The sequence below is a fragment of the Dendropsophus ebraccatus genome, chromosome 1 (assembly GCF_027789765.1).
Source record: "Dendropsophus ebraccatus isolate aDenEbr1 chromosome 1, aDenEbr1.pat, whole genome shotgun sequence".
NCBI classification, from domain to species: Eukaryota; Metazoa; Chordata; class Amphibia; order Anura; family Hylidae; genus Dendropsophus; species Dendropsophus ebraccatus.
This window is the reverse complement of record NC_091454.1, coordinates 5292092-5316320: the sequence shown is the minus strand read 5'-3', so window position 1 is coordinate 5316320 and position 24229 is coordinate 5292092. Positions and strand designations below refer to the sequence as shown.

General features: G+C 49.3%; 1 protein-coding gene across 11 annotated transcripts in view; it reads left to right on the top strand.

Annotated features, from left to right (window-relative positions):
* Positions 1 to 24229, top strand: part of PEX26 (peroxisomal biogenesis factor 26) — a 39968-nt gene that overhangs the window by 7596 nt on the left and 8143 nt on the right. For 7 of the 11 annotated variants that reach the window (XM_069964673.1, XM_069964682.1, XM_069964650.1 and 4 more), the window contains one exon: positions 790 to 2304. In XM_069964673.1, the coding sequence (XP_069820774.1) occupies positions 932 to 1867 (936 nt within the window). In that variant the 5' untranslated portion in view covers positions 790 to 931 and the 3' untranslated portion in view covers positions 1868 to 2304. The other 4 variants (XM_069964700.1, XM_069964716.1, XR_011362366.1 and 1 more) reach the window with 4 other exon arrangements.

Sequence of the window (24229 nt, the reverse complement as noted above, 5' to 3'; positions counted from 1 at the left end):
TCTATTTTATTTTTTTTTAAAGGGGGGGGGGGGAATAGTTTATACCGTGTGGTGTTATTCTGCCAATCAGTGTTTGACTGAAGTTCCTTGGACCCAAACGATTTTCCCTAGGGGGTCATCTCTCCCATCCTCTCCAACCCGAACAGTTTTCTCGATGGGGAGGGGTAACAGACAACTCTGGTGGCTTATCTCTTTGAGAACAAAGGGATCAGGCTGTGAAATTCCATTATGCCTGACCCTGATCTCCACCAGCATCTCGCCCATCATCTGTTGGTGGAGTCTCGAGAGACTTTATACCGACGTCCGAACCCACCACACCACAAGTGTAAGGTGTATGTGGACCTTTATATTCTGCCACCAGTTATAGTTTAGGTTGATATTGCCTGTTTATACGCAGTGTATACACGTACCATGTGACTATCCATCCAGAATTGACCATGTGGGCCTGTGATGCCTGTGGCAATAAAATAAACATTGCCAAATATGTGATCTCTAAGGTTGGATCTTTTTTTTTATCGTGATTGGCAAAAACCTCATGTCCGATTTATTCCCCAGACGCTCTCCGGTCTTTTATGTTGACGGTCGGATGTGACTGGTCACCCACATTGTAGTCCATCATACTGTTGCGATGCTCTGCTGGAAGTCTCCGACACAGTTCTAGGTGTCACTGATAAACCTTCTTCGTAGCGTCACGGCCACCATCTGCACGGCCATTGCGGAGTCTAATCTTACACCGTCATTAAGAGATTAGCACAGACAATGAATGAACTGTTTGTCCTTCTGTTCCAGGGACCGGCTCCAGGGACCTGGCAGCTTATGGGAAGCCTCGGAGTAAGTGACACAAGGAGGATTCCTACCCTCAGGTATTTGCATCTGGAAAGCTGTAAGACTACCTGGGCCGTACTAATCTGTGTCCGGGGGCTGCCAAAACATGTCGTGCTCCGAAGCCTCAACCTCAAGTTACCTGAGAACATCCCGGGAATGCGAGGAGGACATGGGGGCGCTCCCTGACTTTGTCACCATATCTGATGAGGGAACATTGGACTTCAGACCAGGAAGTAACCAGACGGCTCAGGATCTGGTCAACTCCATACTGTCACCTAGAACCTGGGAGAAGTATCTGGCCTCCTGGAAATCCTGGATACAGTTTAAGAAAGCGGCTCGCCAAAGAGGCTGGAGCCGGCCCGAGAAGGTTATGGTGGATTTCTTCGAACATTTAATAGCCAACGGGTACAGCCGAGGCAAAGTGGTGGGCACCTTGGCCGGGATCTCCTTCTGCTTGCAGATCATGGAAAAGAAAGATGTCACCAAACAGTTTATAATCCAGCAGATGCTGACAAGCTGGAGGAACAAAGAGATGGAGGACAACGTGGAGACGGAGAGCAACGGTGACTCCGGTGAGCTCCTGACCCCCGAGATGTTGGCCTCCGTGATCTACGCCACCAAGAAGGTTTGCTTCGACAACAATGAGAGTCGACTGTTCGCTGCCGCCTTTACTTTGGCGTTTTATGGTCCCTTTGACATGGAGGAGCTGGTGGCCAGAACCAAAGATGAGGACGGCACGGGCCTGGCGTTCAAAGACGTCATCGTAGAGCGAAATTCTGTATACTGCAAGATGCAGAAGGTCCGATCCAACAAGAGCCAATGGGTGGAGGTTAAAAAGCGAGACGACAAGTTCTTATGTCCTATGAACAGGATTAGGAAGTTCTTGGAGGTCAGGCCCGAGGGGGGCAGAAACTTTTTTATCCATGAGAATGGGACGCCGCTGACTCAGTTCCAGTTCAGCCGGGTCCTGTCTTTTGCCTTGGAGGAAGCTGGTCTCGATTCTAGAAGGTTTGGGCCTCGTTCCCTCTGTTACAAGACATGAAGATGCCATACTGTGCCCGCAGGGGGTGTGCGCCAAACCCGAGGAGTGGTCACATCTTTTTTTTTTTTTTGCTTCTATCCATTGGAGGAATATGCTGGGAGTCTCCAGACTGTTCAAACATACACAGAGGTCGGCCATTGACTCTATTGTGATAGTGAGTGTGTAAACCACGGTGAGTGTGTAAAGTGTAGTGGACTATGCTGGGCTATGAAAGCCAAAAGGACACCCGTGTAGGGTATGTTAAGTGTATTGAGGCATGAGGACACACAGAGGGCATACACCTGACCTAGACGTCTGAGGTCTGAGTCTTATTTGGAAAGAAAACTCCTGATATGTTGAAGAATAGATGTTTAACCCTCCTGTATTGCATTGTCAGCTTAAAATTCTTTCAAATCAGCTGGTGCCAGAAAGTGTCAGAGATTTGTAATTTACTTCTATTAAAATAAAATCTGCAGTCTTCCAGTACTTATCAGCTGCTGTATGTCCTGCAGGTAGTGGTGTATTCTCTCCAGTCTGACACAGTGCTCTCTGCTGCCACCTCTGTCCATGACAGGAACTGTCCAGAGCAGCAGCAAATTCCCACAGAAAACATCTCCTGCTCTGGTCAGTTCCTGACATGGACAGAGGTGGCAGCAGAGAGCACTGTGTCAGACTGGAGAGAATACACCACTACCTGCAGGACATACAGCAGCTCATAAGTACTGGAAGACCGAAGACTTTTATGTAAAAGTAAAATACAAATCTCTGACACTTTCTGGCTGTGTTGATGTGGAAGATCTTCTCTTTCTTTTAAATGAGTGTGATAGGTAACCCAACCACCTCTGCTGTGAGGAGCCCCCTATAGGGCAATGGTGGCAGCAGGACAAGTATCTGTGTGGTAAAGTGACACTAAACGTGGATCTTCTCCATTTGTGGTGCAGATGAATACAAGCTATTGCTCTGTGTTATCAGCCATTATGGTCAGAAAGGAGCCTGAGGTGAATGCAAGCTATCGCTCCCTGTTATCAGCCATCAGTGTAGTGTAGACTGTCAGTGTCAGGACATAAGTCGGTGACTGGTAAATTGCAGGGTCCCTGTATGTTCTTGTAGGTTGTATAGCTGGTGAATGGTGTAATATTATACAATAGCCCCATCTCTGCTGGTCCTTATGTTTCTCGCTGGGGTTTTTTATGGATGAGACAAGGATAGTCGTACAGTGCAAATGTTACTTCTGGGAAAACTGGGTGAGTCCATAATATTCTGGGAACCTGCGCACCAGGTATGGACCTCGACCCCTGATTGGTGATGACCTCATGGGTATATATGTCTGGTAATGTAGTGAGATTACTGGGTAGCTGCATCATACTCAGCCTTCCCATAAACACAACAAAGAAACAACCGTAACATTTGTGGACATTTTGGATTTTAAAGGGGTACTCCAGAAAAAAAAATAATCAACTGGTTTCAGAAAGTTATATAGATTTGTAGTTTACTTCTATTCAAAAATCTCCAGTCTTCCAGTACTTATCAGCTTTTGTTGTCCTGCAGGAAGTGGTGTATTCTCTCCAGTCTGACACAGTGCTCTCTGCTGCCACCACTGTCCATGTCAGGAACTGGACAGAGGTGGCAGCAGAGAGCACTATGTCAGACTGGAGAGAATACACCACTTCATGGAGGACATACAGCAGCTGATAAGTACTAGAAGACTAGAGATTTTTGAATAGAAGTAAATTACAAATCTCAGGCACTTTCTGATACCAATTGATGTGAAAAAAAAAAAAAAAATCATTGGAGTTCCCCTTGAAGTAGGAAATGGTGTGGGGGTGCTGCTGCCGCCATGTTGTGATTGTTGTCTTCTCTTCATCCCACAGTTCTCTGCTCCCAGTTATACGGAGACCCGTCTCTCTTACCATCTGTACATGTCACTGTCTTCCTCTTGGAATAAAGTTTTTAGAAATGATTCTCTTGTTGGTTTCGCTTTTCTTCACTTTAAATGGAATTTGCTATTTGCTAAGTATTGATTGAGATGGTTACTGTATGAGCGGAGACCCCCGGGAGGAGTCCTGTCACCAGGAGACCCCCAGGAAAAAGGTAGATCGCTTCTTAAAGGGGAACTCCGCGCACAAAGATCCAAACACAATCCAGTATAATGCAAAGTGAGGATCCTCTCCCACTGATCCCCAGACATTGGTGGGGTTCCAGCCCCCACCCCATGTACTGAAGGCGAGCCCCTTTAATACTATTTTCATGATCCTTCTGGAATGATCTCCCCTTATTTTCTCCGTCTACATGGACGCGGCTCTATATGTTACTCTGTACGGATGTGGAGAACACATGGCGGCACTCCGGTGACACTGGATGATATGACGTCTTTCCTCCTCTTGTAATATTACTCACTATTATACCACCACCCCTCCTGCGGACCCCCACTCAGGACTTCATAGCTTCACTATCAACATCTCTGCAAGGAGTCTGTATTAAAGGGGAACTTTTTTCTTTCAAATCAACTCTTTTTAGAATGTTATATAGATTTGTAAATTACCTCTATTAGAAAAAAAAAATCCAGTCTCCCAGTACTTATCAACTGCTGTATGTCCTGCAGGAAGTGGTGTATTCTCTCCCATCTGACACAGTGCTCTTTGCTGCCACCTCTGTCCATGTCAGGAACTGTCCAGAGCAGGAGAGGTTTTCTATGGGGATTTGCTGCTGCTCTGTACAGTTCCTGACATGGACAGAGGTGGCAGCAAATAGCACTGTGTCAGACTGGAAAGAATACGCCACTTCCTGCAGGACATATAGCAGCTGATAAGTATGGGAAGTCTTGAGATTTTTTAATAGAAGTAAATTACAAATATCTGTAACTTTCTGACATCAATTGATTTGAAAGAAGAAGAAAAAAAAAACTTTGCAGGAGTACCGCTTTAAAGAGTATTTACACCCCCCAGTTTAGCTGTATGGAGTGAAGACAACCAAGCTGCAATAGAGAGGTGTCCCTGCTGCTTTGCTATGCATGTGGCCCCGGATTCATCCATCCGCTCTCAGGGACATTCAGCCCCAGCTCTGTGCAGCGTACAGGCCGCTAGCAGCAGCCATTCTGACCCCATATTCCTAAACTAATCAGCCAGGTGAGGAGAACATGGACTCCAAACAGCATCCCGTATCTCATCTTCCAGGACCCCTGTGACATGGGGGAGGGGTGCACTCGCAGTCACACCTGTGTATAGGTGACAACACGGACGCTTAGTGAGTAGTCCCGGAGGAGCCATTAATTGTAGCTATGATGTACAGTCACACCCTGAAATTAGTCACACTGGGAGACAGGGGTGCGAGCGTCAGCACAGGGCGAGGAGCCGCCATGACCTGGGGGAGGGGGGGATGTGACAGCTCTGAATGTCGCTGTTATAAGGCCTGGATGTGTCCTGACTGCCCACAGATTACACCTCATACATGGGATTTAAAGGGGTAGTTCTGCAGAAAAAAACCTTTCAAATCAACTGGTGTCAGAAAGTGCCAGAGATTTGTAATTTACGTCTATTAAAAAATCTCCAAACTTCCAGTACTTACCAGCTGCTGTATGTCCTGCAGGAAGTGGTGTATTCTCTCCAGTGTGACACAGTGCTCTCTGCTACCACCTCTGTCCATGTCAGGAAATGTACAGAGCAGCAGCAAATCCCCATAGAAAACCTCTCCTGCTCTGGACAGTTCCTGACATGGACAGAGGTGGCAGCAGAGAACTCTGTGTCAGAGAGAATACACTACTTACTAGTAAAGTAAGTATATTACAAGTGTCTCTGGGGGGGCAGAGACAGGAGGTGTAATGGAGGGGCCGCCTATGTCTGGAGATGGGGGAGCAGAGACAGGAGGTGTAATGGAGGGGCCGCCTGTGTCTGGTGATGGGGGGGCAGAGGCAGGAGGTGAAATGGAGGGGCCGCCTGTGTCTGATGATGGAGGGGCAGAGACAGGAGGTGTAATGGAGGGGCCGCCTGTGTCTGATGATGGAGGGGCAGAGACAGGAGGTGTAATGGAGGGGCCGCCTGGGGATGGGGGGTAGAGACAGGAGGTGTTATGGAGGGGCCGCCTGGGGATGGGGGGGCAGAGACAGGAGGTGTAATGGAGGGGCCGCCTGTGTCTGGAGATGGGGGGGGCAGAGACAGGAGGTGTAATGGAGGGGCCGCCTGTGTCTGGAGATGGGGGGGCAGAGACAGGAGGTGTAATGGAGGGGCCGCCTGTGTCTGGAGATGGTGTGAGCAGAGACAGGAGGTGTAATGGAGGGGCAGCCTGTATCTGGAGATAGTGTGGGAAGAGACAGGAGGTGTAATGGAGGGTCCATCTGTGTCTGGAGATTGGGGGGCAGAGACAGGAGGAGTAATGGAGGGGTCCCTGTGTCTGGAGATTGGGGGGAGGAAACAGGAGGAGTAATGGAGGGGCCGCCTGTGTTTGGAGATGGTGCGGGCAGAGACAGGAGGTGTTATGGAGGGGCCGTCTGTGTCTGGAGATTGGGGGGGCAGAGACAGGAGGTGTAATGGAGGGGCCGCCTGTGTCTGGAGATGGGGGGGCAGAGACAGGAGGTGTAATGGAGGGGCCGCCTGTGTCTGGTGATGGGGGGGGCAGAGACAGGAGGTGTAATGGAGGGGCCGCCTGTGTCTGGTGATGGGGGGGCAGAGACAGGAGGTGTAATGGAGGGGCCGCCTGTGTCTGGTGATGGGGGGGCAGAGACAGGAGGTGTAATGGAGGGGCCGCCTGTGTCTGGTGATGGGGGGGCAGAGACAGGAGGTGTAATGGAGGGGCCGCCTGTGTCTGGTGATGGGGGGGCAGAGACAGGAGGTGTAATGGAGGGGCTGCCTGTGTCTGGAGATGGGGGAGCAGAGACAGGAGGTGTAATGGAGGGGCCGCCTGTGTCTGGAGATGGGGGGGGGGGGCAGAGACAGGAGGTGTAATGGAGGGGCCGCCTGTGTCTGGAGATTGGGGAGCAGAGACAGGAAGTGTAATGGAGGGGCCGCCTGTGTCTGGAGATGAGGGGACAGAGACAGGAGGTGTAATGGAGGGGCCGCCTGTGTCTGGTGATGGGGGGGGGGGGGCAGAAACAGGAGGTGTAATGGAGGGTCCATCTGTGTCTGGAGATTGGGGGGCAGAGACAGGAGGAGTAATGGAGGGGTCCCTGTGTCTGGAGATTGGGGGGAGGAAACAGGAGGAGTAATGGAGGGGCCGCCTGTGTTTGGAGATGGTGCGGGCAGAGACAGGAGGTGTAATGGGGGGGCCGCCTGTGTCTGGAGATGGTGCAGGCAGAGAAAGGAGGTGTAATGGAGGGGCCGCCTGTGTCTGGTGATGGGGGGGCAGAGACAGGAGGTGTAATGGAGGGGCCGCCTGTGTCTGGAGATGGTGCAGGCAGAGAAAGGAGGTGTAATGGAGGGGCCGCCTGTGTCTGGAGATGGTGCAGGCAGAGAAAGGAGGTGTAATGGAGGGGCCGCCTGTGTCTGGTGATGGGGGGGCAGAGACAGGAGGTGTAATGGAGGGGCCGCCTGTGTCTGGTGATGGGGGGGCAGAGACAGGAGGTGTAATGGAGGGGCCGCCTGTGTCTGGTGATGGGGGGGCAGAAACAGGAGGTGTAATGGAGGGGCTGCCTGTGTCTGGAGATGGGGGAGCAGAGACAGGAGGTGTAATGGAGGGGCCGCCTGTGTCTGGAGATGGGGGGGGGGGGCAGAGACAGGAGGTGTAATGGAGGGGCCGCCTGTGTCTGGTGATGGGGGGGGGGGGCAGAAACAGGAGGTGTAATGGAGGGGCCACCTATGTCTGGTGATGGGGGGGGGCAGAGACAGGAGGTGTAATGGAGGGGCCGCCTGTGTCTGGAGATGGGGGGGGGGGCAGAGACAGGAGGTGTAATGGAGGGGCCGCCTGTGTCTGGAGATGAGGGGGCAGAGACAGGAGGTGTAATGGAGGGGCCGCCTGTGTCTGGAGATGGGGGGGCAGAGACAGGAGGTGTAATGGAGGGGCCGCCTGTGTCTGGGGATGGGGGGGGCAGAGACAGGAGGTGTAATGGAGGGGCTGCCTGTGTCTGGGGATGGGGGGGGCAGAGACAGGAGGTGTAATGGAGGGGCCGCCTATGTCTGGGCATGGGGGGGCAGAGACAGGAGGTGTAATGGAGGGGCCGCCTGTGTCTGGTGATGGGGGGGCAGAGACAGGAGGTGTAATGGAGGGGCCGCCTGTGTCTGGTGATGGGGCGGCAGAGACAGGAGGTGTAATGGAGGGGCCGTCTGTGTCTGGTGATGGGGGGGCAGAGACAGGAGGTGTAATGGAGGGGCCGCCTGTGTCTGGTGATGGGGGGGCAGAGACAGGAGGTGTAATGGAGGGGCCGCCTGTGTCTGGTGATGGGGGGCAGAGACAGGAGGTGTAATGGAGGGGCCGTCTGTGTCTAGAGATGGGGGGGGCAGAGACAGGAGGAGTAATGGAGGGGCCGCCTATGTCTGGGGATGGGGGGGCAGAGACAGGAGGTGTAATGGAGGGGCTGCCTGTGTCTAGGGATGGGGGGGGTAGAGACAGGAGGTGTAATGGAGGGGCCGCCTGTGTCTGGTGATGGGGGGGGGGCAGAGACAGGAGGTGTAATGGAGGGGCCGCCTGTGTCTGGTGATGGGGGGGCAGAGACAGGAGGTGTAATGGAGGGGCCGCCTGTGTCTGGGGATGGGGGGTAGAGACAGGAGGTGTAATGGAGGGGCCGCCTGTGTCTGGAGATGGGGGGGGGCAGAGACAGGAGGAGTAATGGAGGGGCCTCCTGTGTCTGGTGATGGGGGGGGGCAGAGACAGGAGGTGTAATGGAGGGGCCGCCTGTGTCTGGAGATGAGGGGGAGAGACAGGAGGTGTAATGGAGGGGCCTCCTGTGTCTGATGATGGAGGGGCAGAGACAGGAGGTGTAATGGAGGGGCCGCCTGTGTCTGGAGATGGGGGGGGGGCAGAGACAGGATGTGTAGTGGAGGGGCCGCCTGCGTCTGGAGATTGGGGGGGCAGAGACAGGAGGTGTAATGGAGGGGCCGCCTGTGTCTGGAGATTGGGGGGCAGAGACAGGAGGTGTAATGGAGGGGCCGCCTGCGTCTAGAGATGGGGGGGCAGAGACAGGAGGTGTAATGGAGGGGCCGCCTGTGGATGGAGATGGGGGGGCCGCAGAGACAGGAGGTGTAATGGAGGGGCCGCCTGTGTCTGGAGATGGGGGGGGGGGGGGGCAGAGACAGGAGGAGTAATGGAGGGGCCGCCTGTGTCTGGAGATGGGGGAGCAGAGACAGGAGGTGTAATGGAGGGGCCGCCTGTGTCTGGAGATGAGGGGACAGAGACAGGAGGTGTAATGGAGGGGCCGCCTGTGTCTGGTGATGGGGGGGGGGGGCAGAAACAGGAGGTGTAATGGAGGGGCCACCTATGTCTGGTGATGGGGGGGGCAGAGACAGGAGGTGTAACGGAGGGGCCGCCTGTGTCTGGAGATGGGGGGGGGGGCAGAGACAGGAGGTGTAATGGAGGGGCCGCCTGTGTCTGGAGATGAGGGGGAGAGACAGGAGGTGTAATGGAGGGGCCGCCTGTGTCTGGGGATGGGGGGGGGCAGAGACAGGAGGTGTAATGGAGGGGCCGCCTGCGTCTGGAGATGAGGGGGCAGAGACAGGAGGTGTAATGGAGGGGCCGCCTGGGGATGGAGATGGGGGGGAGGGCAGAGACAGGAGGTGTAATGGAGGGGCCGCCTGGGGATGGAGATGGGGGGGCCGCAGAGACAGGAGGTGTAATGGAGGGTCCGCCTGTGTCTGGAGATGGGGGGGGGGGCAGAGACAGTAGGAGTAATGGAGGGGCCGCCTGTGTCTGGAGATGGGGGAGCAGAGACAGGAGGTGTAATGGAGGGGCCGCCTGTGTCTGGAGATGGGGGGGGGGGGCAGAGACAGTAGGAGTAATGGAGGGGCCGCCTGTGTCTGGAGATGGGGGGGGGGGCAGAGACAGTAGGAGTAATGTAGGGGCCGCCTGTGTCTGGAGATGGGGGAGCAGAGACAGGAGGTGTAATGGAGGGGCTGCCTGTGTCTGGGGATGGGGGGGGCAGAGACAGGAGGTGTAATGGAGGGGCCACCTGGGGATGGGGATGGGGGGGGCAGAGACAGGAGGTGTAATGGAGGGGCCGCCTGGAGATGGGGGGGGGGGGCAGAGACAGGAGGTGTAATGGAGGGGCCGCCTGGAGGTGGGGGGGGGGGGCAGAGACAGGAGGTGTAATGGAGGGGCCGCCTGTGTCTGGTGATGGGGGGGGGGGGGCAGAGACAGGAGGTGTAATGGAGGGGCCGCCTGTGTCTGGTGATGGGGGGGGGGGGCAGAGACAGGAGGTGTAATGGAGGGGCCGCCTGTGTCTGGTGATGGGGGGGGGGGCAGAGACAGGAGGTGTAATGGAGGGGCCGCCTGTGTCTGGTGATGGGGGGGGGCAGAGACAGGAGGTGTAATGGAGGGGCCGCCTGTGTCTGGTGATGGGGGGGCAGAGACAGGAGGTGTAATGGAGGGGCCGCCTGTGTCTGGTGATGGGGGGGGGGGGGGGGCAGAGACAGGAGGTGTAATGGAGGGGCCGCCTGTGTCTGGTGATGGGGGGGGGGGCAGAGACAGGAGGTGTAATGGAGGGGCCGCCTGTGTCTGGAGATGGGGGGGCAGAGACAGGAGGTGTAATGGAGGGGCCGCCTGGAGATGGGGGGGGGGGCAGAGACAGGAGGTGTAATGGAGGGGCCACCTGTGTCTGGAGATTGGGGGGAGGAAACAGGAGGAGTAATGGAGGGGCCGCCTGGGGATGGGGGGGGGGGGACAGTGTGTATAATGGAGGGGTCACATGTGCGTACAAATGGCTGGAGATCACGTGACCCTCTACTGGTGGTCTGCCACCGTGTGTCCCTTCAGGTAACCACTACTCCCTGTCTAGCAGAAGACACCGTCACAGCGATGAGGAGTCTCATATGTACAATGACTGATAATAATAGGTTGCTGTTCCTTTAAATCTCGGCGTATGGTCTTGGCTCCAGATCACACAGCCAATCATAGCCCTGCATAGGGCCCGCCCACGTGCCGCCAGCCAACCAATCACATCATCTGCGTCTTGTTCTACCGCCGGACCAAACGGAAAGCTTTACGGCGATTGGCTTATAAAGTAACTGGTGGGCGGTGCTTCTTGATTGGACGCTTTCAGTCAGTCACGATTTTCGGGTTCCTTCACCTGCGGTATGTGAGTTGTTGACGCTGTGTGTAGACGGTACTGTACGGCCGGGAGTCATGTGACCGGGACACACGTGCAATCTGGGAGCCATGTGTAGTCATAAAGGACAGTTACTGCATATACATCTATGATCAGGCAGGGGGTGCCGGCTGGAGACTATGGTCCCCCTGTGCTCATGCAGCTGGTTACACTATGGTCCCCTGTGTTATATACCATACATGCTGGGTGATATTATATCTGCTTTATATCACATATTGTTCTGCTCTGATAGGTCCCATCTGATCACATGACCATGGCCGTGACTGAGAACGTGTCCAGCTGTTCCCTGAGCGCCATGTGGGACTGGTCGCATCTGTCACTGACCGCTACACCGCCAGCACTGTCCTTACTGGAGGCCGCGACCGACGTACTGGTGCTGGAGAGGAACTTCACTGCCGCCCTGGAGCTGTGCGAGAGAGGACTGCAGATTATCAGTGCCGAGCCACAGGGGGCAAAGTATATAGCAGTTATATTCCTGTATATAGGGGGCGGTATTATAGTAGTTATATCCCTGTATATAGGGGGCAGTATTATAGTAGTTATATTCCTGTATATAGGAGCAGTATTATAGTAGTTATATCCATGTATATAGGAGCAGTATTATAGTAGTATATCCCTGTATATAGGAGCAGTATTATAGTAGTTATATCCCTGTATATAGGAGCAGTATTATAGTAGTTATATCCCTGTATATAGGAGCAGTATTATAGTAGTTATATCCCTGTATATAGGAGCAGTATTATAGTAGTTATATTCCTGTATATAGGAGCAGTATTATAGTAGTTATATCCCTGTATATAGGAGCAGTATTATAGTAGTTATATTCCTGTATATAGGAGCAGTATTATAGTAGTTACATCCCTGTATATAGGAGCAGTATTATAGTAGTTATATTCCTGTATATAGGAGCAGTATTATAGTAGTTATATTCTTGTATATAGGGGCAGTATTATAGTAGTTATATCCCTGTATATAGGGGCAGTATTATAGTAGTTATATCCCTGTATATAGGGGCAGTATTATAGTAGTTATATTCCTGTATATAGGAGCAGTATTATAGTAGTTATATCCCTGTATATAGGAGCAGTATTATAGTAGTTACATCCCTGTATATAGGAGCAGTATTATAGTAGCTATATCCCTGTATATAGGAGCAGTATTATAGTAGTTATATTCCTGTATATAGGAGCAGTATTATAGTAGTTATATCCCTGTATATAGGAGCAGTATTATAGTAGTTATATTCCTGTATATAGGGAGCAGTATTATAGTAGTTACATCCCTGTATATAGGAGCAGTATTATAGTAGCTATATCCCTGTATATAGGAGCAGTATTATAGTAGTTATATTCCTGTATATAGGAGCAGTATTATAGTAGTTATATTCTTGTATATAGGGGCAGTATTATAGTAGTTATATCCCTGTATATAGGGGCAGTATTATAGTAGTTATATTCCTGTATATAGGAGCAGTATTATAGTAGTTATATTCCTGTATATAGGAGCAGTATTATAGTAGTATATTCCTGTATATAGGAGCAGTATTATAGTAGTTATATTCCTGTATATAGGAGCAGTATTATAGTAGTTATATTCCTGTATATAGGGGGCAGTATTATAGTAGTTATATTCCTGTATATAGGAGCAGTATTATAGTAGTTATATCCCTGTATATAGGAGCAGTATTATAGTAGTTACATCCCTGTATATAGGAGCAGTATTATAGTAGCTATATCCCTGTATATAGGAGCAGTATTATAGTAGTTATATTCCTGTATATAGGAGCAGTATTATAGTAGTTATATCCCTGTATATAGGAGCAGTATTATAGTAGTTATATTCCTGTATATAGGGAGCAGTATTATAGTAGTTACATCCCTGTATATAGGAGCAGTATTATAGTAGCTATATCCCTGTATATAGGAGCAGTATTATAGTAGTTATATTCCTGTATATAGGAGCAGTATTATAGTAGTTACATCCCTGTATATAGGAGCAGTATTATAGTAGTTATATTCCTGTATATAGGAGCAGTATTATAGTAGTATATTCCTGTATATAGGAACAGTATTATAGTAGTTATATTCCTGTATATAGGAGCAGTATTATAGTAGTTATATTCCTGTATATAGGAGCAGTATTATAGTAGTTATATTCCTGTGTATAGGAGCAGTATTATAGTAGTTATATTCCTGTGTATAGGAGCAGTATTATAGTAGTTATATTCCTGTATATAGGAGCAGTATTATAGTAGCTATATCCCTGTATATAGGAGCAGTATTATAGTAGTTATATCCCTGTATATAGGGGGCAGTATTATAGTAGTTATATCCCTGTATATAGGAGCAGTATTATAGTAGTTATATTCCTGTATATAGGAGCCCTGTTATAGTAGTTATATTCCTGTATATAGGGGCAGTATTATAGTAGTTATATTCCTGTATATAGGAGCAGTATTATACAGGGCTCCAGACTAAAAAATTTACCTAGGAGCCATTGGCTCCTAACCTGAAAAATTTAGGCGCCAAATAGAATATTTGGTCGCCAACATTTTAAAACATGTAAAATTAATGTTATGTTAAATGGGACTTACTGTGTGCAGAGGCCGCGGCAGCAGCCTCCTCCTTTAGATTCTTTCTTTTCTTAGGCCCCGTTCCCACTGAGGAAAGGTAGCGGAATTCCGCGACAGAATTGTCCGCCGCGGAATGCCGTTAGCCTCCCGCTCATAATGGGAGTCTATGGGAGGCGCGCGCTCCTGCCCTGTCCGCGCTGAAGAATGAACATGTTCATTCTTCAGCTCGTATAGAGCAGGAGCGCGCGCCTCCCATAGACTCCCATTATGAGCGGGAGGCTAACGGCATTCCGCGGCGGACAATTCCGTCGCGGAATTCCGCTACCTTTCCTCAGTGGGAACGGGGCCTAAGTTTGAAAACGTTCAACATGGAAACTTGCAACTTGACAACCATATCCAGTCTGACTCAGTACTTCAGCTTCACTTGGCTAGCCTTTTAATGAGGCTTACTCTGCTGAACTTGAACTTAAAAGCTTGCAACTTGACAACAATATACAGTCCACTAGAATGTGTGTGGTGGTCTACAAGTCAGGTTTTGAGTCAGTGTATATACATACAGACACTGAGGGAAGTGGTACTGTGCAGTGTATATACATACAGACACTGAGGGAAGTGGTACTGTGCAGTGTATATATATACAGACACTGAGGGAAGTGGTACTGTGCAGTGTATATACATACAGACACTGAGGGAAGTGGTACTGTGCAGTGTATATACATACAGACACTGAGGGAAGTGGTACTGTGCAGTGTATACATACAGACACTGAGGGAAGTGGTACTGTGCAGTGTATACATACACACACTGAGGGAAGTGGTACTGTGCAGTGTATATACATATAGACACTGAGGGAAGTGGTACTGTGCAGTGTATATACACACACACACTGAGGGAAGTGGTACTGTGCAGTGTATATACACACACACACTGAGGGAAGTGGTACTGTGCAGTGTATATACATACAGACACTGAGGGAAGTGGTACTGTGCAGTGTAAATACACACACACACTGAGGTAAGTGGTACTGTGCAGTGTATATACACACACACACTGAGGGAAGTGGTACTGTGCAGTGTATATACATACAGACACTGAGGGAAGTGGTACTGTGCAGTGTATATACATACAGACACTGAGGGAAGTGGTACTGTGCAGTGTATATACATACAGACACTGAGGGAAGTGGTACTGTGCAGTGTATACATACAGACACTGAGGGAAGTGGTACTGTGCAGTGTATACATACAGACACTGAGGGAAGTAGTACTGTGCAGTGTATACATACAGACACTGAGGGAAGTGGTACTGTGCAGTGTATACATACAGACACTGAGGGAAGTAGTACTGTGCAGTGTATACATACAGACACTGAGGGAAGTGGTACTGTGCAGTGTATATACATACAGACACTGAGGGAAGTGGTACTGTGCAGTGTATATACATACAGACACTGAGGGAAGTGGTACTGTGCAGTGTATATACATACAGACACTGAGGGAAGTGGTACTGTGCAGTGTATATACATACAGACACTGAGGGAAGTGGTACTGTGCAGTGTATACATACAGACACTGAGGGAAGTGGTACTGTGCAGTGTATACATACAGACACTGAGGGAAGTGGTACTGTGCAGTGTATACATACAGACACTGAGGGAAGTGGTACTGTGCAGTGTATATACATACAGACACTGAGGGAAGTGGTACTGTGCAGTGTATATACATACAGACACTGAGGGAAGTGGTACTGTGCAGTGTATATACATACAGACACTGAGGGAAGTGGTACTGTGCAGTGTATATACATACAGACACTGAGGGAAGTGGTACTGTGCAGTGTATATACATACAGACACTGAGGGAAGTGGTACTGTGCAGTGTATATACATACAGACACTGAGGGAAGTGGTACTGTGCAGTGTATATACATACAGACACTGAGGGAAGTGGTACTGTGCAGTCTATACATACAGACACTGAGGGAAGTGGTACTGTGCAGTCTATACATACAGACACTGAGGGAAGTGGTACTGTGCAGTCTATACATACAGACACTGAGGGAAGTGGTACTGTGCAGTGTATATACACACACACACTGAGGGAAGTGGTACTGTGCAGTGTATATACGCACACACTGAGGGAAGTGGTACTGTGCAGTGTATATACACACACACACTGAGGGAAGTGGTACTGTGCAGTCTATACATACACCCCCCCCGCACTGACTACCGCACCTGGCCGCCATCACAACAGACACTACCAATCAGCCGCCCAGGCCGCGGTCCCCCCACACAGATTAGTGGCCGGCCGCCACCCCTGCCGTCCCTCCGGTTGTACTCACCCACTATCCACAATCTTGGTGCCGCTGGGGTGCACTTGAAGAACCGCCGGGTGAGCAGAGGCGGGAGAGAGGCGCTGGAGGAGTGTGGCGCCTCTGCGGCCGTCCGTCCAATGAATGAAGGATGTGCGGGATGACGTCACTGGAGAAGCGTGTCCCCGCACACGTCATCCAGCACGTCCGTCATTCATTGGACGGACAGCCGCAGAGGCGCCACGTGCTTCGGTGCAGCGTGCGGAAGTCCTTAAAGAGACAGCCGCCGCCGGGGCCAGTCGCAAATGGCGCCCAGATTAATAAATCTGGGCGCTATTTGCAAGATATCAGTCGCATTGGCGACCATTTTGGTCGCCATCTGGAGCCCTGTTATAGTAGTTATATTCCTGTATATAGGAGCAGTATTATAGTAGTTATATCCCTGTATATAGGAGCAGTATTATAGTAGTTATATTACTGTATATAGGGGCAGTATTATAGTAGTTATATTACTGTATATAGGGAGCAGTATTATAGTAGTATATTCCTGTATATAGGAGCAGTATTATAGTAGTTATATTCCTGTATATAGGAGCAGTATTATAGTAGTTATATCCCTGTATATAGGAGCAGTATTATAGTAGTATATTCCTGTATATAGGAGCAGTATTATAGTAGTTATATTCCTGTATATAGGGGGCGGTATTATAGTAGTATATTCCTGTATATAGGAGCAGTATTATAGTAGTTATATTCCTGTATATAGGAGCAGTATTATAGTAGTTATATTACTGTATATAGGGGCAGTATTATAGTAGTATATTCCTGTATATAGGAGCAGTATTATAGTAGTTATATTCCTGTATATAGGAGCAGTATTATAGTAGTATATTACTGTATATAGGAGCAGTATTATAGTAGTATATTCCTGTATATAGGGGGCAGTATTATAGTAGTATATTCCTGTATATAGGAGCAGTATTATAGTAGTTATATCCCTGTATATAGGGAGCAGTATTATAGTAGTTATATTCCTGTATATAGGAGCAGTATTATAGTAGTTATATTCCTGTATATAGGAGCAGTATTATAGTAGTATATTCCTGTATATAGGAGCAGTATTATAGTAGTATATTCCTGTATATAGGAGCAGTATTATAGTAGTTATATCCCTGTATATAGGAGCAGTATTATAGTAGTATATTCCTGTATATAGGAGCAGTATTATAGTAGTTATATCCCTGTATATAGGAGCAGTATTATAGTAGTATATTCCTGTATATAGGAGCAGTATTATAGTAGTATATCCCTGTATATAGGGAGCAGTATTATAGTAGTATATTCCTGTATATAGGAGCAGTATTATAGTAGTTATATCCCTGTATATAGGAGCAGTATTATAGTAGTTATATCCCTGTATATAGGGAGCAGTATTATAGTAGTTATATCCCTGTATATAGGAGCAGTATTATAGTAGTTATATCCCTGTATATAGGAGCAGTATTATAATAGTATATTCCTGTATATAGGAGCAGTATTATAGTAGTTATATCCCTGTATATAGGAGCAGTATTATAGTAGTATATTCCTGTATATAGGAGCAGTATTATAGTAGTATATTCCTGTATATAGGAGCAGTATTATAGTAGTTATATCCCTGTATATAGGGAGCAGTATTATAGTAGTATATCCCTGTATATAGGGGGCGGTATTATAGTAGTTATATTCCTGTATATAGGAGCGGTATTATAGTAGTTATATCCCTGTATATAGGAGCAGTATTATAGTAGTTATATCCCTGTATATAGGGGGCGGTATTATAGTAGTTATATTCCTGTATATAGGGGGCGGTATTATAGTAGTTATATTCCTGTATATAGGAGCAGTATTATAGTAGTTATATTCCTGTATATAGGGAGCAGTATTTTAGTAGTTATATCCCTGTATATAGGGGACAGTATTATAGTAGTATATTCCTGTATATAGGGAGCAGTATTATAGTAGTTATATTCCTGTATATCAGAGCAGTATTATAGTAGTTATATTCCTGTATATAGGGGGCAGAATTATAGCAGTTATATTCCTGTATATAGGGAGCAGTATTATAGTAGTTATATTCCTGTATATAGGGGGCAGTATTATAGCAGTTATATTCCTGTATATAGGAGCAGTATTATAGTAGTATATCCCTGTATATAGGAGCAGTATTATAGTAGTTATATTCCTGTATATAGGAGCAGTATTATAGTAGTATATCCCTGTATATAGGGGGCGGTATTATAGTAGTTATATTCCTGTATATAGGAGCAGTATTATTGTAGTTATATTCCTGTATATAGGAGCAGTATTATAGTAGTTATATTCCTGTATATAGGAGCAGTATTATAGTAGTTATATTCCTGTATATAGGAGCAGTATTATAGTAGTTATATTCCTGTATATAGGGGCAGTATTATAGTAGTTATATTCCTGTATATAAGAGCAGGATTATAGTAGTTATATTCCTGTATATAGGAGCAGTATTATTGTAGTTATATTCCTGTATATTGGGAGCAGTATTATAGTAGTTATATTCCTGTATATAGGAGCAGTATTATAGTAGTTATAACCTCTTCAGTGCCATCTACCTGCACTCAGACAATGGTTTTTTACCGGCTTGCCCAACCAGCTATAGGCACTTTGCGACTCTATGTACAATGACTGGACCATCGGCAAATAAAGCACTTGTTGCCTCTCATGTCACACCCTATTATTTTTATTTTTAATCAATTTGTTGTAGAATGTAAGATACATATAACCTGTGTGTGTGTGTATATATATATATATATATATATATATGCGCTGCAGAATCTTTTGGCGCTATGCAAATACATATTATTATTATATTCTCCATCCTCTTTGCCCCTAGGACTGACCAGGTAAAGGCATCCCTCACAATCATAGCCATCCAGGCCCTGGCAGAAATGGAGCGATGGCGGGAGGTGCTGCCCTGGCTGCTCCAGTATTATCAGAGCCCTCAGGAGGTGCCGCCCAATGTCATGGAGATGTGGTAATAACCATAGATGTACTGCTGAGTTATTATACTGCATGTATGAGGGAATGTAGATCAATGTATGTAGTAAGAACAGTAATGTGTGTACACAGTGACCCCACCAGCAGAATAGTGAGTGCAGCTCTGGAGTATAATACAGGATGTAACTCAGGATCAGTAATGTATGTACACAGTGACCCCACCAGCAGAATAGTGAGTGCAGCTCTGGAGTATAATACAGGATGTAACTCAGGATCAGTAATGTAATGTATGTACACAGTGACCCCACCAGCAGAATAGTGAGTGCAGCTCTGGGGTATAATACAGGATGTAACTCAGGATCAGTAATGTAATGTATGTACACAGTGACCCCACCAGCAGAATAGTGAGTGCAGCTCTGGAGTATAATACAGGATGTAACTCAGGATCAGTAATGTAATGTATGTACACAGTGACCCCACCAGCAGAATAGTGAGTGCAGCTCTGGGGTATAATACAGGATGTAACTCAGGATCAGTAATGTAATGTATGTACACAGTGACCCCACCAGCAGAATAGTGAGTGCAGCTCTGGAGTGGTGATTGCAGCTCCAATTAGTTTTGGGTGTGGTCCTGCTGTGTGAGGCTGTGCAAGTCTGCTGCTCCTGAGCTCCAGGCAAGGAAGATCTGCCCCTGGGCCTGCTCTCTCCTCCCCAGGGAGGGAGCAGGTTTTCAGGCATGAGCGAGCCAAGGAGAGTCCCAACTCCTGCCCCCCGAACCAGGTCCGTGGGGGGCAGAGGAATCCAGCGACCAACAGAGGGAATACCATCAGAGGTCCAAGGGCTGAGGCGTTCTACTAGGAGGTGCAGCGATGCTTCTCCAGCCACCCCTGAACCTGAGGTAACAAAGGGTAGCCGCAAGGCTACAGCAAGTTGTGGAACTACAAGTGCCAGAAGTTCTGGAACAACTGTGGAAACCAGCCAGGAAAATCTGTGCAGTGACACTCCTCCTGGAGCAAGGCTGTCTGCCCATGAAGGTGTGGAGGAAGATTGGGGGGTGCAGCGGTCCCAAGAGACGGGGCAGACCTATGGCCTACGGATTGCTGCAAGCCTCTGTGGGTATGAGGAAGCCAGGAACCAGCTGTACAAGCTCCAGGAGGAGGTATGTGCTGTAAAAGCATTGATGGACACTGCTGCTAAGCAGCAAAAGGCTGAGTTATCAGCGAAAATTAAATCTCTGAAAGCTGACATCAAAAAAATAGTGAAAAAGAGAACTTTTATTTTGGAGAACAGTGGGCCGTTTAAAGAGAAACTTCAGAACGACGATCGTTTTGCTCAAACGGAGAGAGAAAGGCAGAGAGGGCTGAGAGGGCTCCAGCCAGAGAGCCGGGTGGAGGAGGAAGGAGACGCTGCGGAGGTACGTGATGTTGAGCCGAATCCACCCGGGGGTCCGCAACAACAGACCCCATACAGTGGGCTCCCTGCAGGGCAAGCAGCATTGTCATCTAGCCGCTGTTCGGGGGATGAAAGCAACACCAGTTACCAGGGAGGGGCGCTGATGGCCCAGATCCAGCTCCTGGAGTCACCAGGGCGCCTCCAGGACTTCGTATTCGGAGATGAGTTACCAGAGGAGGCGCCTGGGAGAAAGACCAAGGTAAAGACCACCAAGCTTCAGGAGCAGGTAACATTTGTATATTCCCCCCTCCCTGTGCCCCCCGGACTGGCCTCAGGGTCAGCTCACTGTGTGAACCCCATATCTCAGCCCGGCCTGAGTTCTGTTGTGGACTCAGTGCAGGAGAATGGGGAGAGTATGGAGTCTAGTATGGCGGTAAGCTCCATCTCTGTTTGCAGTAGCAGAGGTGGAGCAGGTGAGGAACCGGCCGTAAGGTCGGACAGTGATATTGGCCCAGTGGCGGGCAGTGGCAGGAGAGGTGGCCCAGCGGTGGGCAGTAACGTTAAAGGCACTGGTGCATCAGCTCGCTCCCTGACGGGAGGGGGGAGCGGGTGTGTGCCGGTGTCAGCTGCGGGAGCTCCGGTGGCTCTTGGCGCTGCTGTTCCTTTGGGGCAGCGGTGTCGTCGTCGGGATGCTGCCGGGGCTAAGATGTCTTCACCTCCCAAAAGAAAGACTGGACTTAAGCCTTTATTTTGTATTGGTGCTGCTGGACCAGATCGTGCGGAGGAGTCTAGTACTGATGAGGCAGAGGGTACCAGCAGAAATAGGGCAGGGGCTGCCTCTAAACAGTCCAGGCAGGCTGTTCGGTCCTTTCTAAAGGGACCAGTGGCCTGTCCTGTGGAGGTGGCTCCTGTCCTGGTACCCAATGACGCTGATGGTACAAAATCTCTTTCTGTCCCAGAACACACCGGTCCACCCAGTGTGAATGGGGGAATTAATGTGGGGGGGAAAGCAGGAGTGAATGTGGGGAGGAATCTGTCTGGGGCTTTGGAGGGTGGTCGGGGCAGTGTGACAGGTGGTATTGGTGTGGGTATGGATTATGTGGAGGAGGGTGGTGAAGGGGCACAGATTAGTGGTGGGAGCATAGGGCCTGGTCCAGTTGCACCCCCAGCGGCTGCAGCAGCGGTACGCAGCTATGCAAATGTTGCCGCTGGGGGAAGTGGGGTGCTTTCCTCGTCCTCGGGCCCTGGGGATGGTGACTTGCATCGACGTGTCCTGCAGGCCTTAAAGAGAGGGGAGAGAACAATCAATGTAGCGGGTAGGGAGGTTGATCTGTCTTTCTTGATAGAAAGGCATGGCCTTGCAGCCTTCCGAGAGGAAAGGGGTAGGGAAACTGTGTGGTCTCTCCCAACAGCCGGGCCGGGTGGTGTCCGAAGGAATGTGGTCCGTCTGAGGTGGAGAGGCAGTGATACATGTCCCCCAAGATCTAAAGTTGTTGAGCTCCTGCTGAGGATGAGCTTCAAGGCAGCCGACATCTTTGCCTTGATACATCCCTTTGGTACCCCTGAATTCGATATCAGCTTTGTTCGGCCGGAGGGGCTTGAGCTTTTTTGGTCGAACTACGAGCTGGTAAAGGATGAGCCCGGCTGGCGAGACTTTGCAATTCAGGCGGTGTCTCGCCAAAATAACATCAAGAGAGTGACCGTTTTAACCCGTAATGAATCACTCTCTTGTATTGACATCATGACGTGGCTTGGCCGGTATGGAGAGGTGGTGGAAGTCCCAAAAAAGAACAGGGACGAATATGGCATCTGGTCAGGGGCTTGGACCTTTATGGTCAAACTTAGATATTCAGGAAACACCGTTACCCACATACCATCTGCCACCTTCCTAGGAAGGGATCGAATCCAGGTCTTCTACCAGGGTCAGCCTAAGCTCTGTCACAGGTGCGGTGACCCCACACATTTCAGTGCTAGGTGCACAGTGATGAAGTGCTCATTGTGTGGGGAAATAGGCCATCTCGCTGCATCCTGTGTGGAGATTAGGTGTCACCTGTGTGGTGACTTAGGTCACCCATTCAGTCGCTGCCCTCGTTCCTTTGCCAATGCAGTTGTTACCCCGGTGGAGAAAGGTCGTGAGGAGGAATCTACTGGGGGGGCAGCTGGCGGAGGTGAAGGAGTAAAAGAGCCAGGGAAGAAAAGTAAGCAAAAGACGCCAGCCCAACTGAGGCGTCGGGATAAGCGCCAAAGGGAGAGGGAGATGGGGGAGTCTCAGGAGCCTTGCGCAACTGTGGTGACCTCTGATCTCATCCCTGAGGCCAATCTTACTGCTGAGGCTCTGAGGGACAGTGATCTGGATGAGGAGATTTGGAGGATTCGGAAAGAAGAAGGTGCCATCTCTCCACTGTCCTCCCATGGTGAGAGCGCGGATGAGGATAGTGGGAGATGGGTGGAGCACAAGCGGGGTACTAAAAAGAATAAGAAAAGGGGAGATGTAAGATCTTCTCCCACCCCCCAGATGCCAAAGGAAGGTACAACCATCCTCCCTCTGATTGGTCTCTCAAACCGGTTCCAAACCCTCGAAGATGTTTCCTCCTCAGAGGTGCAGGAGGCGCAGGGTGAGGTTCTGGTTGTCGCGGTGACGGAGGGGCCTGCAGGGGACGTCGAATCCTCTCTCCCTGGGGAACGTATTTCCTTTGGGGGGAGGATCTGCCCAGAGTCGGGGGACGAGGAAAATGTAAATAAAGGGGATATGGATACATCCGTTTCACTAAAGAGAGGTAAACCATCGTCAGATGAGGAAGGTGGCGGGCAGGATGGAAAGGATAGTGGGAAAAAGAAAGCTGTCTAACTCAATCACCCATGATGGCGGCACCCTCTCCGTTGACGCTGGCTTCCATTAATGTAGCCAGCATTAAGTCCGATACGGCTAGATTTGCGGCCTATGATTATTTTGCCCACATTAATGCTGATATTTTCTTTTTGCAGGAGACCAGGCTAACAGACATGTCATCTATATTTAAAGCCAGAAGGGAATGGAGGAATGGGCCCTCCTACTGGTCTCTTGCGGCCGAGCCGTATAGCGGGGTGGCGGTCCTTTTTGCCGCACCGGTAGAATGCCGACGGGTTATTGAGTTAGAAATGGGGAGGTGCCTGATTCTAGATGTCCTCATGAAGGGACAAGAACTTCGCCTTATTAACATCTATGGTCCACAGTCCAAGTGGGATCGGAAGTGTCTCTTTATGAGGATCAAGCCCTATCTTTTTACAAGTCGGCAGGTGGTCTTTGGAGGGGACTTCAATGCTGTCACGAGGCCCCAGGATAGGGGAGGTTCCAGAGACAAGCTGACTTATGATGGCGTCGCCCTGAATAGTATAGCTAGTGAGGCTCGCCTGGTGGATGTCCACATACGGCATACACCAGGCCACGCGGGATTCACCTATCATAGGGGTAGTTGTAGGTCCAGGATAGACAGGTTTTATTTAAAGGAGGAAGCCGTCTCTTCAGCGGTGTCCGTTGTTGAGGTGGAGTTCTCCGACCACTGTTTAATTTTGTTTTCTCTGAATGTTACAGAGACCCCCCGGATGGGTAGAGGCTACTGGAAGCTCAATTCGTCTCTCTTGGAAGAAGCGGAAATAAGACAGTCCTTTGAGGATTTTCTTCAGAGCCAGGTACCATTGCTGGGCCTTTGTAGCAGTAAGTCAGAGTGGTGGGAGATGTTCAAAAAAAGGGTTGCGGGATTCTTCCGCCAGCTCTCGAGCCTCAGGAGTCTGGACAGGTATCGCCTGTACCAGGGCCTGAGGAAGAAACTTGAACGTCTTGTCTCGACTGGAGGTAGTCGTGATGATATCTCCAG